The sequence below is a fragment of the Erythrolamprus reginae genome, chromosome 3 (assembly GCF_031021105.1).
Source record: "Erythrolamprus reginae isolate rEryReg1 chromosome 3, rEryReg1.hap1, whole genome shotgun sequence".
NCBI lineage: Eukaryota > Metazoa > Chordata > Lepidosauria > Squamata > Dipsadidae > Erythrolamprus > Erythrolamprus reginae.
In genome coordinates, this window is record NC_091952.1 from 257,715,912 (window position 1) to 257,733,241 (window position 17,330).

Here is a 17,330-nt window from a genome sequence, read left to right on the forward strand (position 1 = left end):
CTTCCGTCCTTCACCTCGGGGGCCCAGTGGTTAGAGTGCAGTACCGCAGACTACTTCTGCTGATCACCGGCTGCCAGCAGTTTACGACATATCGAATCTCACCAGGCTCAAGCCTTCCATCCTTCCGAGGAGGGTCAAATGAGGACCCAGATTGTTGGGGGCAAGAGGCTTTCTGTAAACCGCTTAGAGAGGGCTGGAAAAGCACTGTAAAGAGGTATATAAGTCTAAATGTTATTGCTATTCCAAGGTGGGTAAAATGAGGACCCAGGTTGTTGGGGGCAATTGGCTGACTCTGTAAACGGCTTACAGTGGGCTGGAAAGCACTGCAAAGTAGCTATTGTTAAAATGGGAGGGAGGGAGAAGGAAGGAAGGAAGGAAGGAAGGAAGGAAGGAAGGAAGGAAGGAAGGAAGGAAGGAATAGAGCATGGGAAGGAAGGAAGGAATAAATAAGAGTGCTAGGAAAGGGGGAGGGAGGTAAGAAGGAAACAAAAAACCTCGCTGAAATACATGCACACATGCATCCCTGTGCAAAATTTGCTACCTGCACAGGTGCAGGAGGCAAAATTTCACTCGAGCGTGCACTCACGCGCCGCAGCTGCACAGCTGCACACGATTAGATGCACTGGTAGGAACTCACCACTACTACTATTTAGATCCAGCCATGAATGAAAGTAGTTATGTTTTAGTAGGTGGGGGTTTTTTAGTTATGCTTTTAAAAAATTGTTTTTACTTGTTGGATGCCGCCCAGAGTCCTCTGGGAGTTGGGCGTCATAGAAGCACAACAAGTAAATAAATAATGCAAAATTGAAAGTCCAGTGGAAAGCCAATCCTAAATTCTAGGGAAAGAGGCCCATGTCAGTCTTTCATGAATTTTTGGTTAGTTGACAAAGTCATTGTTTTTTCTTTACTTTTCTCTAATTGGTGGTCTCCATGGAGGGAAAATGGTGTATTTGAGCAAGCCTAGAGACATCTAGGATTTATAAGCTTTATAAGCTTTATAAAGCATGTGTGAAAGCTTCCCTTCCTTTTTGGGGCCTAGGTTAAAGACCTCCCACCTCTCAGTGTTGTCCACCCAGAGGGATCTGTCTACATTTCTGCTTGCAGTAAAAAAAGGGTTGATTAGTGCTTAATCAGCACAATCCACAGAGAAGACTGCACCACCTGACTCTGCTTTCTTCCCCAAACCCCAAAAACTTTAACCTTAGACTGTCTACAGTTGTCCTCACCCCATTCCTGAGGTCTGTAAGAGGCGTGCATAAGCGCACCACTGTGCCTACTGTCTCTTTCCTATTGTCCGGATTTACCTTTGCTTTTGTTTATACTATACGTGTTGTCCTGTACATGTTTTGACAAATAAATTAAAATAAAATAAAATAAACAAGGTCAGAGGCTCTTTTCCCTTAATTCAGAAGGGTGCCTGGTTTAAAAAATAACCTGGGCCAAAGGTAAGCTTGCCTATTAGAAGCTATTATGGAAGCCAATAAAGGAGAATATGTGTAGCTCAGGGTGGAAACGAAGGCTCTTTGGTGCTTTCTGAACTTGATTTTCTTGCAGATGGTTCATTGCCCAACTAGATATCATCATCAATGTGGGGTTTGAACAGGGGAGGAAGCAAGAGGATTATGGGTCCTTAGTGCTTAGCATGTTTTTTTCTGTTGCATGTTTCACGACCCGACTAGATAACATCATCCGTTCCAAGTGGAGTTTGCTCTTAATTTAAATTCAAGTAGAATAATTTATAGGCGTGATGGGCCAGTTTTTAACTTTGCAGTTAACAACAACACAAAACGATTCCGGTCCTGCCCGCGGGGCAACACAAAGGGAGGCGCCGCTCCCCATTCCGAAGGGAGATTCCGCGCTTCCCCCTTTGCGCTCGGGGCTTCAAGACCGAGAGCGCTGGGCCGGAACCATCGTTCTGGGAATTATTCCAAGAGACCTACGGGGCCTACCTACTCTTTTCCGTTTTAGCGATCCCCTCACGTCACTTCCGCTTTTTATATGATCAAGAAGGCTGCTTTCCTCTGCTGAGCGCCCCCTGCCGCTTGCGGCGCGAAAAAGGGATCGTAGAGTGGAGTTGCCGTGGCAACGCCGGGGGCGATGGGGGGGGGGCTGGAAGGGGCTTCAGGTTGGGGAAGCTGGCTTGGCCGGCCCTAGGCACCAGACCCTGAGGGCCTTTCTCTCCAAGTGGGGCCGGCTCCTCCCATGGGCGGCCGTCTCTCCAGTGGTAAGGAGTTCCGCAGGCTCAATGCCACTCCGGTTCCGGTTTTGTTGGAGGGGGCGGGGAGGGGACACTGGGATCCCCTGGACGCTCATTAGAAACCTGGCAGAATTATTTATTTATTTTTTTCCAAACTGGGCAATTTGAAGAGGGTGGGGACTTCAACTCCCAGAATTCCCAGAAAATTTGCCTGGGGAATTCTGGGAGTTTGAAGTTTTCCCCACTCTTCAAATTTCCCAGTTTGAACAACCCCAGTCTTAAATACAGGTGGTCCTCATTTAACGACCACAATCAAGCCCAATATTTCTGTGACTAAGCAAGTTAGGTTAGCACAGAAAGCAGTTCATCTTCAGAGAGTGTGTGGGTGGGTGGGGGGTAGTTGACAGCCCCTGGGTGAACCTGAGATTTAGGAGATTCACAAAAAGTTGGTAGGAGATGTTTGGGAAAAAGTTTTGAATCTGCAAGTTCCGCCCCGAGTCTGCGGAGAGGGGCGGCATACAAATCCAATAAATAAATAAATAAACTGTGTAAATCAACCTCATTTCCTGAAATGTATCAGAAAGGAAGCCACTTTCGTTCAAACTGCGTGTTGAAATATGGCCGGCATTCCTCACTTCCGAAAAGTAAGCTTTTGATATAATATGATAAACTACAAAATTAGATTTGAAATGACTCAAGAGATAAGCCGCTAGCAAAGGGGCTCTCCTCTGCTCATTAAAAAGAATTATGGCTTTGCAAACTCAGTTTGTGAGATTTGGAATGTGCCTTAGCATAGCAGCATTGTAACCGTGAAGATCTTTCCAGTGTAACAAGAGAAAATAAAGATTTACTACTAGTTGAAAATCAAAAAGAGTTTTTGGAGTCACTTCTGCTAAACCAGCTCTATCTATCTATCTATCTATCTATCTATCTATCTATCTATCTATCTATCTATCTATCTATCATCTATCTATCTAATCTATCTATCATCTGTCTGTCCGTCCGTCCACCGTCCAATTTTTTACTTCTGCGCATGTGGAATATCTCCCCCGTGCATCCTCTCACGAGATTTCGTTTCTGGCGCAGACACATAAGCAAAATCTCCCCAGGACACACTCATCTGCTTGCTGGTCACTCAGTGCTGAGCGCGCTTTGCAGATTTTACTGCCGGTGCGCAGTGTGGCCTGTACCGGCTACCAACCTAATACTGTTCCAGCTTCCCCCAGCGCTGAGCTCACTTTCAGCTGCCTAGAACAGTGGCGCACTATGATTCAATTCCTGGAATTCCTGAGCCAGCACTAATCATCCAATCCATCATGACAATGGCGGTATTTCTGCTATTTCCACATGTTCAGAATGGTTCATGAAGAACCAATCGTCCGGCACTGCTGAACTTGTCAGCTGGAAAAAATCAAGAAATGACTTTATCGGGAGAGTTCTTTCCTGAACCAACGCCGGGGTGAATCACATGCCTCTTTCGAAAGGTCTGACTTTTTGCAAAACAACATTTTTGGACTTTGGATGCAGCTGTTCAGGAACGAAGCAGCTGGAATATAAAACATCCAGAGGATGGACCACCAGGAATCCAGCTACCTGTCATGCCCTGGCATTGTGTTTGTGTGTATACACACTTGCAGGGGAGTGATGGAGCACCCACAATTTCTGGTGGCAATCTGTTCCACTCTTAATTATTCTCCCTGTTAGGATGTTTCTCAATTCCAGGTTGCTTTTTATTTATGTTATTTCGTCAAGTACGTATTGGTAGTATACATAGATATAAATGCTGTTTATATACGTGAGAGGGAAACATTAGGACAGTGATAGCAGGCATGCTGGTGCACTTATGAACTGTTCTGTCGGGCTCTGGTAGAATGCTCCCAAAAATTCAGAGGTACAAATTTCAGACACACACACGTTTGAAAAGTCAAAACAATGTTCTTTATAATGAAAATTCACTTAAACCAAGCCCTCTTTTGGTATAGCCAAGAGCACTGGTCTCCAAACAAACTGGTAATTTGTACAAGTCCCTTATCAGTTCTGTGATACTTAGCTTGCAGCTGTGAGGCAATTCACAGTCCTTCTTCTTTCACAAAGTGAAACACACTTTGCTCTGGTTTAGTTTCCAAGCGGGGAAAAATCAGCACACAAAAGGTCAAAGTCAGTAAAGCAGTCACGAAACGCAACGATCAGATAATCCTCCACAATGGCCAAACCCACAGGGTGCTATTTATAGCAGCCTCACTAATGACCACAGCCCCACCCAACCACAGGTGGCCTCATTTTCTTTGATAATAATCTCTCAGTTGTTGCTGCCTATGCATCGCTCTCTGCATGCGTGGCTGTATTATTAACTCTTGTTCTGAATCCAAGGAGGAGCTAGATAATTGATCTCCTTCTGAGCTGTCTGCCCCACTCTCCTCTTCCCTGTCACTCATGTCGTCTTGGTCAGAGGAGCCTTCATCAGCAGATTCCACGGGGGGGGGGAACAGGCCTGCAGCATGTGGATGTCTCCCCCACATCCACAGTCCTTGGGGCAGGAGCTGGGCCAGAGCTAACCACAACATGAACGCACCTTGCTGATCTCTTAGGAATCGGGAGAGGTCAACAGTGGACAGTCTAAGGGTAAAGTTTTGGGTGCTTGGTGATGAAACTACAGTCAGGTAGTGAGTTCCATGCGTCAACTACTCGGTTACTAAGGTCATATTTTCTCTTTGATTCGTCCCATCCATTGTTTCTTGTTTTGCCTTCTGGTGCTTCGGAAAATAAGTTGACCCTCTACTCAGCCCCTCAAATACTGGAAGACTGCTATCATGCCATCCAGAATCCATTTTGGAGTTGGGCGGCTCATAAATCTAACAAAATTTTACAGCCCTTAATTGCTATGGTTCTTAAACGAATCGCTGCAGGCAGCAATTAAGTGAGTAACACAGTTGTTAAATGAATCTGGCTTCCCCCAATGACCTTGTCAAAAAGTGGCCGAAGAGGATAGCAATAACAATAGTATTTAGACTTATCTATCGCTCCACAGTGCTTTCCCAGCAATCTCTAAGCGGTTTACAGAGTCAGCCTCTTGCCCCCAACAATCAATAAGGGGCGTACATAAGTGCACTAGTGTGCCCTTCGTCCCCTGTCCAATTGTCTTTCCTTTGTCTCATATATATTTTCTTCCTTTCATATATCTTCTCTATTTTTATATATTTTCTTTATATATATTACTTCATGTCTATTCTATATGTATTGTGTATTGGACAAAATAAATAAATAAATAAAGCAATCAATCAGGGTTCTCATTTGACCCCCTCGGAAAGACGGAAGGCTGATCAACCTGGATAGATTATCTATCTATGTATCTATCTATCTATCTATCTATCTATCTATCTATCTATCTATCTGTCTATCTGTCTATCTGTCTATCTGTCTATCTGTCTATCTGTCTATCTGTCTATCTGTCTATCTGCCTATCTGCCTATCTGCCTATCTGCCTATCTGCCTATCTGCCTATCTATCCATCCATCCATCCATCCATCCATCCATCCATCCATCCATCCATCCATCCATCCATCCATCCATCCATCAACCCACCCACCCTATCCATCCATCTACACAGCTCAAAAATAAATAAATAAAGGGAACCCTCAAAGAACCCATCCTAGATCTGAATGAATGAAATGTTCTCATTGAATACTTCATTCTGTACAAAGTTGAATGTGCACAACAGCAGGTGAAATTGATGGTCAATCTGTGTTGATTCCTAAGTGGACAGTTTCATTTCACAGAAGTTGGATTTACTTGGAGTTCTATTGTGCTGTTTAAGTGTTCCCTTTATTTTTTGAGCAGTATATTTAATTTAATTTATATTTATAATTTAATAGATCTTGATTTTGACAATGGGTGGAAACTAATGAAGGACAGTCTCTCAGTCCTCCAGCTCATGTCCCAAAGGTGCTTTTTTTTCAAGGGCAACTGGATTTTTGGGGTTTTCTTTGAAGCCATTTTGCTTCTCCTGCGCTCCAGGAAGCTTCTTCAGCATCACTTCCACAGCCCCAGAAGCTTCTTGAATGGAAAGCGAAGGCCGTTTGGGATAATCAAGGAGAGAAGCAACCTGGAACTTAAGGAGAAATTTCCTGACAGAACAATTAACCAGTGGAACAGCTTGACACCAGAAATTGTGGGGGCTCCATCGCTGGAGGACCTTTAAGGTTGGCTTCCTCCCCATCCTTGCCCGGTTGGGAGCTTAGACAGCCTGTGGAACTCCTTTCCACTAAACGAGGCGCCCCCTTCCCCCACCTGAAACCGGCTCCATTGTGGTCGTAAGTCAAGGACTACTTGACTTTTAAGGCGTCTTGTTCAAACTGGGCAACTTGAGGCGCGGACCTCAACTCCCAGAATTCCCCTGGAAGCAAAACCTGGCTGGGGTACGCTGGGAGTTGAAGTCCCGCCCTTCATCCAGCAGCCCCGCTTCACAAACACCGCAGATAATGAGGCCGGCAGGGGGCGGTGCCTCGCAATCCTCCCTGCTTACCCCGCCCTCTCGCTCTCCGTCCGCCCCGCCCAGAGCGACCCAAGGAGGAGAGGCTTCTCCGCGAGTCCGCGAACGAGTGGCGAGGCGGGCCAATAGGCGTGTGGGGAGGGCGGGGCTTCCGAAGGGGGCAGCCAATCGGGACGCTCTCTGAGGCGCGGGCGAGAGGGCGGGGCCAGAGATTGGGGCGGGGAGGGGCCTCCCGGTTGGTGTGAGGAGAAGGCAGCCAGCACGATGGAGCTGCGGCGGACGGTGAGACCCCCCCGCCCGCTCTGCCCCCCCGCCGTTATTTTCCCCTTAGGATCCCCCGCCTTCTGCGAGGCGACTCCCCAGGAGCCCCTTAGCGTCCTTCGGGGAAGGGGGGCCGCTCCTTTCAGGGGGGTCGGGGGAGGGCCCCCGTTCTCTGAGACCCTCCACCTGGGTAGAACCTTCCCCCGGGGTCATGACCTCTCAGCCCCCCCTTGCTCCTCAGTGAAGCCCCCCACCCGTCCTCGCTGGGTATGAGGTGGAGGTGGGAGGGGGTCTCTTTCTGGTCTTTGCCCCCCCTGAGCCCCCTCACTTTCCCTGGTTGGGAGGAGGGGCTGTTCTTGCCCTCCCTCAAAATAAATGGTCCTCAGCAGCCCTCCCTCCCTTGCTGGGAGTGAGATGGGAGGGGGTCTCTCTCTGGGGAGCGGTCTTTAGCCCCCCCAGTGAGCTCCCCCACTTTCCCTTCTTGGGGGGAGGGTTATCATGCCTCCCCACCCAAAGAAATGGTCCTCAGCAGCCTGGTCCTCCCTTGCTGGGGTAGAGATGGGAGGGGGTCTCTCTTTGGGGAGGGGTCTTTAGCTGTCCCTCCCAGGGGAGGGGTCCTTTTCCCTGTCCCCCCTCTGAGAAGGGGGAGGGGGTCCTCTCCATCTGGAACAATGGGGCGCCCCCCCTCCCTCCCCCAGGTCTGGGCTTCCCTTCCCTCCCGGGAATCCTCTGCTTGTGCCCCCCACCTGTACACATTCCAGGGGTGTTTTGGAGGGGACCCCTGATGGGTTGTATGCCCCCCCCCCATACACCCCCACAGATACACCAGCTGAGTGTTGCCTGCTTGGGAAGACAAGTGTGCCTTGGCCCACATAACCCATCATCCACTCCCTCTGCTTACTATGTCCTTGCAGGTGGCCTGTTGGGAAGGCTCTGGGGGGTGCATGTGCTAGGCTGGCATAGAGGGGCACCAGAGGGGGCGTCCCTGTACTGACCCCCTGCTCTTTCCACCTGGGGGGACCCCATGGAGGAGTTTGAGCCAGCTGGGGTCCAGGTTATGTCGATCAGGCTTTGCCTGGAGTCCCCATGGACCCCTCCTCTCTGCCAGGAGCCCCCCCCAGCCCAGCCCCCCCTTCCCTCCCCCTCCTTTGCAGAGGGCATGCTGAGGGTCCCTTCTGTGGGGTTCATTTGGCATCATTAGATTGAAGCTGCTGCCATCTGCTTGGCAAACTCCCCCCTGCAAGGTTTTCCCATGGTGGTGGTGGTGGGTGGTCTCTGAGCCCCTTTTGCACAAAGCCCTGGGGAGCCCCTTTCCACACACACACACACACACACACACACACACACACACACACACACACACACAAGTTTCCATAGCTCTGCTTTCTTTCCCAGGCTGCCAGAAAGCTCAGATCATTGCAGTGGAGTTTGTGTGTTTGGCTCGGACAGAGGGACCGTTTTCTCCATCTGGATCCCCTTTTGGGGTGGGTGGTGGGAGTTAGAAACAGTGGCAGACCCCCTCACGTGCTTCAACAGGCCTGGGATTAAGAATGGCTGAGTAGGCATGGCTTTGTAGGGTTAATTTATCTATTTTACACTATTTGCTGGGTTTTATTGTTGTTATACACTGCTCAAAAAAATAAAGGGAGGCCTTAAACAACACAATATAATTTCAAGTCAATCAAACTTCTGTGAAATCCAACTGTCCACTTAGGAAGCAACACTGATTGACAGTCAATTTCACATGCTGTTGTGCACATTCAACTTAATACAGAAGAAAGTATTCAATGAGGATATTTCATTCATTCAGATCTTGGAGGTGTTTGGAGTGTTCCCTTTATTTTTTGTGCAGTATATTTAATTTATACTGCTTTCTAGTTGTTGTGATTATTGTGAGCTGGCCATAGTCCTGCTGGAGTTGGGCGGCATATAAATATCACAGAGGGAAGGAAGGAAAGAAAGAAAGAAAGAAAGAAAGAAAGAAAGAAAGAAAGAGGGCCAGGATGCCTCTGTGAGTATTTAAGGGCAGCCGAGCCTTTTTCCTGGGTTCTGGAAAACCATCCCAGGCCAACCTTTGCCCATTTTATCCAAGGGTGGCAGGTGAGGCTTGCCGGTTGACAGGTGTGTTTTCTCCAGGGCTCTACCAACGGCTCCTGGCTCTGCCTTCCTTGCTCCGGGCTCAGGCGGGGCTTTCTAAGGAAGAGAGAAGCGGGGAAGGAGGCGGTGAGTGGTAGCTGGGTGGGGGTTTTGCAGACTTTTCATGACCCAACTAGGGAACAATATTAGTGATAGTGAGGAGTGGGGTGTGCTGACTCCACAAGGGGAGGGAGGGAGGGAGGGAGGGAGGAAGACTGTGTGGTGTTTTGTGCTCTCTAAGCTTGGTTGTTTCATTGTAGATGTTTCATGACCCAACTACAGAGCATCAGTAGTCTTTCTTCCTCCTTCCCTCCCTCCTATCATCAATGTGGGATGTGCTGACCCCACAAGAGAGGGACGATGGGAGGGAAGAAAGGAAGGCAGGATGAAGGTAGGAAAAGAAAGAAAGAGAAAGATAGATAGATAGATAGATAGATAGATATTGGATGAGGGATTGAGGGAGAGGGAGGGAAGGAAGAGAAAAAGGAAGGGAGGGGAAAGAGATGGAAAGGAGATTGGAATGAGAAGGGAGAAAGGAAGGAAAGAAAGAAAGGCAGGCAGGAAGGAAGGAAGGAAAGAAAGGGAGGGAGGGAAGGAAGGAAGGAGATTGGAATGAGAAGGGAGGAAGGAAAGAAAGAAGGGGACTGCGGGGTCTTTGCTGCCCTCTGATCTTGGGGGTTTCCTGGCCGACAGAAGGGCTTTGATGTCCCCTACTTTGTGGACCGAAACCTCTGCAGGAAAGCTCCCCCTCCCCCAGCTCAAGAGAGCAGCCTGTAGCGCCCCCCCCTGCCCCTTTGTTCTGCAGTCTCTTCCCTCCCTCCCTCCCTCCTTCCTTGACCCTGTCTGCTCCCATGGGGCTGTCCAGCAGATGTCCTCCACGATAAGGCCCCCACCCACGCCAAGACCTTGGCAGCCCCCTCCGGGCTGGAACAGCCGGTCAAGGCTCTGCCCTTCTTGCCAGCTGCAGGAACTCTTCTGGCGGGCCTGCAGTGGAGGGGGACCTTCCCTCCTCTTGGCCTCTCTCCGGGCTGCCCTCCCCCCTCAGGGCTTCCATCTGGGGGGTGTCTTCACCCCCAACCCCCATCCCTTGCAGGGGAGGTGTCAAAGCCCCCTCCCTCTCCTTTCCTTTGGCCCTTCTCAGACAGGTTGGGATGGGACACCTGCAGGGCTTTTATTTATTTATTTATTTGTAAAATTTATACCCTGCCCAACTCCATTTGGACTCTGGGCTTCTCAGATAAGGGCTGCCAAGTTATTTATCCTGTCCTTATCGCTTCCTTCTGCGGGTTGCATACTTTGATATCATTATTATTATTATTTTCTCTGTTGCTTTGCAAGTACACTGATTGCTTCAGTACCGGAGACAAATTCCTTGTGTGTTTAACCACATTTGGCCAAATAAAATGCCTTTTCATCTGGCCCATTCCATCCTCTGTCCTCTGTCTTCCCTATTCAGTTCTCCCGTTCTGTCCATCTGTTTTCTTATATTGTTTATTCTTTTAGTTGTTCTGTTCTAATTTTGACTGTTCTCCTTTCCTATTCTATTCTCTATTCTCTTTTCTATTCTGTTCTATTATCTGCATATTCCATTCTGTTATATTCTATTCTTTTATTCCATTGTATTTTATTGTTTCATTCTATTCTATTCTTTTAGTCTATTCTCTTTGATTTCGTTCTGTTATATTCTTCTATTCACCCATTCTCTTCTATTTATTCTCTTGTTTATTCTCTTAATTGTTCTAAATCTTATCTTGTCTATTCTCTCCTTTCCTTTCCCATTCCTATTCCATCTCTATTCTATATTCTCTCTTTTCTATTCTGTTACATTATCTGTATATTCCATTCCATTCTATTCTATTGTTTTAGTCTATTCAAAATGTAGTCAAGAAGAGGGCAGGGAAAATATTGACGGACCCCTCGCATCCTGGACACAAACGGTTTCAACTCCTACCCTCAAAACATCGTTACAGAGCACCGCACACCAAGACAACTAGACACAAGAACAGTTTTTTCCTGAATGCCATCACTCTGCTAAACAAATAACACTGTCAAACCTTTTACTAAATCTGCACTTCTATTCCTACTAGTTTTTTTCTCATCATTCCTATCATCCTTTTCCTCCCACTTATGACTGTAGGACTGTAACTTGTTGCTTGTATCCTAAGATTTTTATTAATATTGATTGTTTCTTCATTGCTTATTTGACCCCTATGACAATCATCAAGTGTTGTACCTCCTGATTCTTGACAAATGTCTCTTTTTCTTTTATGTCCACTGAGAGCAACTGCACCAAGACAAATTCCTTGTGCCTCCAATCACACTTGGCCAATAAAGAATTATACTTTATTCTCTTCTCTTCGGTTTTGTTCTGTTGTTTAGTCTCTTAGTTGTTCTGCTCTGTTCTAAATCTTCTTCTGTCTATTCTCTTCTTTCTTTTCCCTTTTTTATTCCTATTCTATTCTCTATTCCTAATCCTAACTCTACTCTACTTCTAGATTATGTTTCTCCTCTTCTCTTCTCTGTTCCCTTCCTCTCCACTCGGAGCAGCTGCTGAAGCCTCTGCCTGGCCCCTGGGCTTCCCCCTTTCCTGCTCTGCCCCCTTCCTCAGCTTCCACAATGAGGGCCCAGCAGTTGACCCCCCTCTTCTTCCAGGCTGATTCCCCCTTTTCTGCTTCCCTGCAGCTCCAGGTGTGTCGCTTCCACCGGCACCTGCTTCAGCGCAAGAGGAGCCCCTGGCTGAGCTGCTCCCCGCCCTGCCGGTGGCGCACCGAGGCCCAGTCGGCCAGGTAGATGGACTTGGTCAAGGCTGATCTTTGGGACCGGTGGGGTTTGGGTCCTGGGGGGGCTACTGCAGGAAGTCCTTGACTTACACCGATCCGTTTAGTGACCGTTCAAAGGCACAAGAGCACTGGGAAAATGAGTGTTTTTCTGCTGCTCAAGCTCTGCACTTTCCATACAAAGCCCAGAGGAACCAAGCCAGTCCCATGGTGTGTGTCCGCCCCCGCCTCTGGCTTGCTCTCTTTCTTTGAGAGAAAGAGTGAGAGAAAGAGAGTGAGGGAAAGAGAGAAAGGTAAGAGAAAGAAAGAGAAAGAAAAGAGTGAGAGAGTAAGAGAAAGAAAGAGAAAGATAGAAAGAAAGAGCGGAGAAAGAGAAAGAAAGAGAAAGAAATGAAGAAAGAGGAAAGAAAGAAAGAGAGACAGAGATAAAGAAATGAAGAAAGAGGAAAGAGATAAGAGAAAGAAAGAAAGAGAGAGAAAGAAATGAAGAAAGAGGAAAGAGAGAGAGAGAGAAAGAAAGAGACAGAGAGAAAGAAATGAAGAAAGAGGAAAGAGGGAGAGAGAAAGAGAAAGAAAGTGACAGAGAGAAAGAAATGAAGAAAGAGGAAAGAGAGAGAGAGAAAGAAATGAAGAAAGAGGAAAGAGAAAGAGAAAGAAAGAGACAGAAAGAAATGAAGAAAGGAAAGAGAGAAAAAGAAAGACAGAGAGAAAGAAATGAAGAAAGAGGAAACGGAGAGAGAAGGAGAAAGAAAGTGACAGAGAGAAAGAAATGAAGAAAGAGGAAACAGGGAGAGAGAAGGAGAAAGAAAGAGACAGAGAAAGAAATGAAGAAAGAGGAAAAAGAGAGAAAGAGAAAGAAAGAGAGGAAAGAGTAAGAAAGAAAGAGAGACTGAGAAAGAGAAAGAGGTGCAGACCCACGCATTTCTCACGGCACTAGTTCGGTTCCTCCAGGCTGCCTCTGGCAGTGTTTTGCAATGCGCTCCTGCCTGTGAGGACGAGGCCAGACTGATGCTCTCGCCTCCTCTTGCGAGCAGGAATGTGCTTCCAATTGCTGTAGGCAGAGCCCAGCCAGTCCCGCAGTGTGTGTGTGTGAGCACACCCGCCTCTCGCTTGCTCTCGCTTTCCCAGTTAAAAGAGTGCCCATCAGAAAAAGAGCGGTTCTGGCTTGTCCTCCTCCCTTCCCACAGAAAGTAGTTGGGAGGGGTTGATTTTTTTGTGGGGGGGACATGCACTGAAAATCCCGATTGGCCTTATTTTGGGGGAAACATGATAACTTCCATGTTGAAAGGCTTAGCCGGTGACATCATCATCATCATTATTATTATTATTATTGTTATTATTATTATCATTTATTGGATTTATATACTGCCCCGAGTTTTCGGAGAGGGGCGGCATATAATAATAATAATAATAATAATAATAATAATAATAATAATAATAATAAAAAATTGTGATTACAGTATACTGTCTAAAACTGTTGTACATCGCCCAGAGTCCGGAAAGAGTTGGGCGTCTTATAAATCAAATCAAATCAAATTACATTAAATCATCAATGCCCAGCGGTCACCCCTTTGGCCAGGGGGTCCCCAAACTTGACAACTTTTAAGACTCGTGGACTTCAAAAGCAGAGCTGGCTGCAGAATTCTGGGAGTTGAAGTCCACGAGTCTTAAAAGTTGAGACCCCTGCCATTTGGGTTGTCTCCTTCCATGTCCCCCATTCATGAGCCCACCAAAGTTGGTACCTATTCAACGTTTGCACCCTTTTTCAGATGGCTAGGAGCAAATGACGGGGGTTCATACCTTACTTCTGAGTCCTTTGGGATTGGGGGGCATAGAAGTCAAATAAAACAAACAAACAAACAGCAAGCCCTGGAGTCCTTGGCTGCCAAGAATATAACTATGATTAAATACGTTAAAGGGTTAAATAAGGTCCAGGAGGGAAGTGTTTTTAATAGGAAAGTGAACACAAGAACAAGGGGACACAATCTGAAGTTAGTTGGGGGAAAGATCAAAAGCAACGTGAGATAATATTATTTTACTGAAAGAGTAGTAGATGCTTGGAACAAACTTCCAGCAGACGTGGTTGGTAAATCCACAGGAACTGAATTGAAACCTGCCTGGGATAAACATTGATCCATCCTAAGACAAAATACAGGAAATAGTATTAAGGGCAGGCTAGATGGACCAGGAGGTCTTTTTCTGCTGTCCATCTTCTATGTTTCTATGAAAGACGGATAAAAGAGACAGATGATGGCAAACCTTTTTTGGTTCGCATACCTGCAGGTGCCCACGTCCCTCCCCCCCCACGCATATGCAACCCCCCTGTGTGCTGCCCCCTATGAATGCACACAGGGCTCTCAATCTGTAGAGTCTGGAGGACAGAAGGGAAAGGGGGGTGGACATGATTGAAACATTTAAATATGTGAAAGGGTTAAATAAGGTTCAGGAGGGAAGTGTTTTTAATAGGAAAGTGAACACAAGAACAAGGGGACACAATCTGAGGTTAGTTGAGGAAAAGATCAGAAACAACGTGAGAAAATATTATTTGACTGAAAGAGTAGTAGATCCTTGGAACAAACTTCCAGCAGACGTGGTTGGTAAATCCACAGTCACTGAATTGAAACACGCCTGGGATAAACACAGATCCATCCTAAGATAAAATACAGGAAATAGTATAAGGGCAGACGAGATGGACCAGGGGGTCTTTTTCTGCCATCAATCTTCTATGCTTCTATGAATGAGGATGGAAGGGAGGAAGGAAGGAAGGAAATAAAGAAAGAAAGAGAAGGGAGGGAGGAAGGAAGAATCCACAGGAACTGAATTGAAACCTGCCTGGGATAAACATAGATCCATCCTAAGATAAAACACAGGAAATAGTATAAGGGCAGACTAGATTGACCATGAGGTCTTTTTCTGCCGTCAGTCTTCTAGGTTTCTAAGAAGAGATGTGGGGAGATGGGGAGGGGGGGTTTCCCCTCTCTGTATCCTTCACAGTCATCTTTCTCCCCCACCCCACCCCCCCACCCCTGTAGCTCTACTGGACAGAGGGGCCTGCTGAAGAAGACCCTTCTGGGAACAGCGGTGGCTCTTCCCCTCGCGACAGGCATCTACTACCACTTGGCAGAGAAGCAGGACCAGAGGAAGATGCGGTTGCTGGCCGGCGGCGTGGTGCGCTTTTTCAGGTGGGGGCGGCTCCTGGAATGCCCCCCCCCCCGGCTCTTTCCTGGGGGCTGGGAAGTGGGGTAGAGAAAGGAGAGTCCCAACTCCCGCTTACTGCATGGTGGCACAGTGGTTAAGAGTGCAGCTCTGCAGGCTCCTTTAGCTGACCGCTAGCTGTAGTTCAGCAGTTCAAATCCCACCAGCGGCTGAAGGTTGACTCTGTCTTCTGTCCTTCCAGGGTGTGTTTGTGTGTCAAATGAGTACCGATATCGTTGGAAGCAAGAGGCTGACTGACTCTCTGTAAACCACTTAGAGAGGACTTGAAAAGTATGGGAAAGTGGTATATAGTGCTATAGGAAGGGAGGGAGGGAGAGAGAGAGAAGGGAGGGAGGGGAAAAGGAAGGAAGGAAGGGGAGGAGGGAGGAGGAAGGAAGGAAGGATGCTGATTCTGTAAACTGCTTAGCGAGGGCTATAAAAGCGCCATGAAGTGACGTATACGCCTAAATGCTATTTTTGTTACAAAGGCCGGTCCAACCGCCACTGCAAGGTCTTAGATTAGATTAGGTTTATTGGATTTATATGCCGCCCCTCTCCACAGACTCGGGGCGGCTGGTTTTCTGGTTTTCTGTGGGTCAGCCAGCAGTGGCCACGTCTGGAGCAGAGATTCCTAGCCTGGGTACGTGGCCTGGTAGCATGTCTGCAGCTCCTTAAAGAATCAGGCCACAGAAGCGTTGAGCAAAGCACTTGCGTTGCACGTGAAGCTGTGGGGCTGAAAGTAGCACGTGTGTATGAAACCCTCCCTCTCCGCCAATCAGCCAACCCAGAAAGATCCTCCAGACACCCCATCTAGAGGACCTCACGGAACCCCCAGCTGTACTTCGCAATAGCATTTAGACATACAGGATACTGCTTCACAGGGCTTTCACAGCCCTCTGTAAGCGGCTTACAGAATCAGCCTCTTGCCCCCCACAATCTGGGTCCTCATTTGACCCACCTCGGAAGGACGGAAGGCTGAGTCAACCTTGAGCCGGTGGTGAGATTTGAACCGCAGATAGCAGTTAGCTGAAGGAGCTTCCAGTGCTCAAACCCGCCTCACTTTCTTCCTTTCTCTCCCTCCCTCCCTCCCTGTTTCTTTCTTTCTTTCCTTCTGTCTTTCCTTTCCTTCCTTTCCTTCCTTTCCCTTCTTTCTCTCTTTCTTTCTAGCAATAGCAATAGCATTTAGACTTATATGCCACTTCCAAGTGCTTTTCCACCTCGGAAGGATGGAAGGCTGAGTCCACCTTGAGCCGCTGGTGAGATTTGAACTGCTGAACTAGCAGTTAGTTGAAGGAGCCTGCAGTGCTGCCCTCTAACCACTGCGTTACCAAGGTAGCCAGAAAAACTCTGGGCCTGACATCTCTGACCCAGGGATTTTCAAATTTTGGTGGGACTACCCTGGAGCTGCTTTCTGGCTCTTCCGCAGACACCCAGTCCCCTAGGTTTGTCCCACCAAGGCCTGGGGTGGACGCTGATCAGATGGGCTGAAGGGACAGTTCTCTTCTCCTGTAGGTCCCTGCGGCTGGGAATCCAGATCTCCTTCGATTATTGGTGGACGAACCACATCGTCTTGAGAGGCCTGGATGAGGTACAGTTGACGGTCAAGCTTCGAAAATCCCCATCTAATTTTAAAGAATAATAATAATAATAATAATAATAATAATAATAATAATTATTATTATTATTATTATTATTATTATTATTATTATTATTATTATTATTTATTAGATTTGTACGCCGCCCCTCTCTGAGGACTCGGAGCGGCTCACAACAACAATGCATCATGTACAAATCTAATGTTCAAAACAATTTAAAACCCTTATTATTATTATTTATTTATTTATTTAATTGGATTTGTATGCCGTCCCTCTCCGAGGACTCGGAGCAGCTCACAGCATATATAAAAAAAGAACAGTAATATAATCCAATTAGTACTACTAAAAAGAAAACAATCACACAACCTAACAGACCATACATAAGCCATAATAGCTAGGGGTAGGTCAGTTTCCCCATGCCTGGCGACAGAGGTGGGTCTTCAGAAGCTTTCGAACAGCCGAGAACAACCGAGGTTGCAGCATCCTTCCATCTGTCTCTGGGTAGAGACAGTCCTTGGCTTACAATCACAAGTTGAGCCCAGGATTTACGTCGCTAAGTGAGGAATTTGTTAAGTGACTTCTGCCCCATCGGACAGTAAATCACTTCTGTTGTTAATTTAGGAACATGATTGTTAAGTGAATCTGGTTGCAAAATGGGGATCCATTTGGAAATGGATGGC

At 47.2% G+C, this 17,330-nt stretch overlaps 1 protein-coding gene across 4 annotated transcripts in view; it reads left to right on the plus strand.

Moving 5' to 3' along the window:
* Positions 1-6,861: 6,861 nt before the first annotated feature.
* ADCK5 (aarF domain containing kinase 5) overlaps positions 6,862-17,330 on the plus strand; it is a 29,737-nt gene continuing 19,268 nt past the window's right edge. For 2 of the 4 annotated variants that reach the window (XM_070748412.1, XM_070748411.1), the window contains exons 1-4: positions 6,862-6,968; positions 11,766-11,869; positions 14,893-15,042; positions 16,568-16,643. In XM_070748412.1, coding sequence (XP_070604513.1) covers positions 6,951-6,968; positions 11,766-11,869; positions 14,893-15,042; positions 16,568-16,643 — 348 coding nt within the window. In that variant the 5' untranslated portion in view covers positions 6,862-6,950. The remainder of the gene's footprint in view (positions 6,969-11,765; positions 11,870-14,892; positions 15,043-16,567; positions 16,644-17,330) is intronic. The other 2 variants (XM_070748415.1, XM_070748413.1) reach the window with 2 other exon arrangements.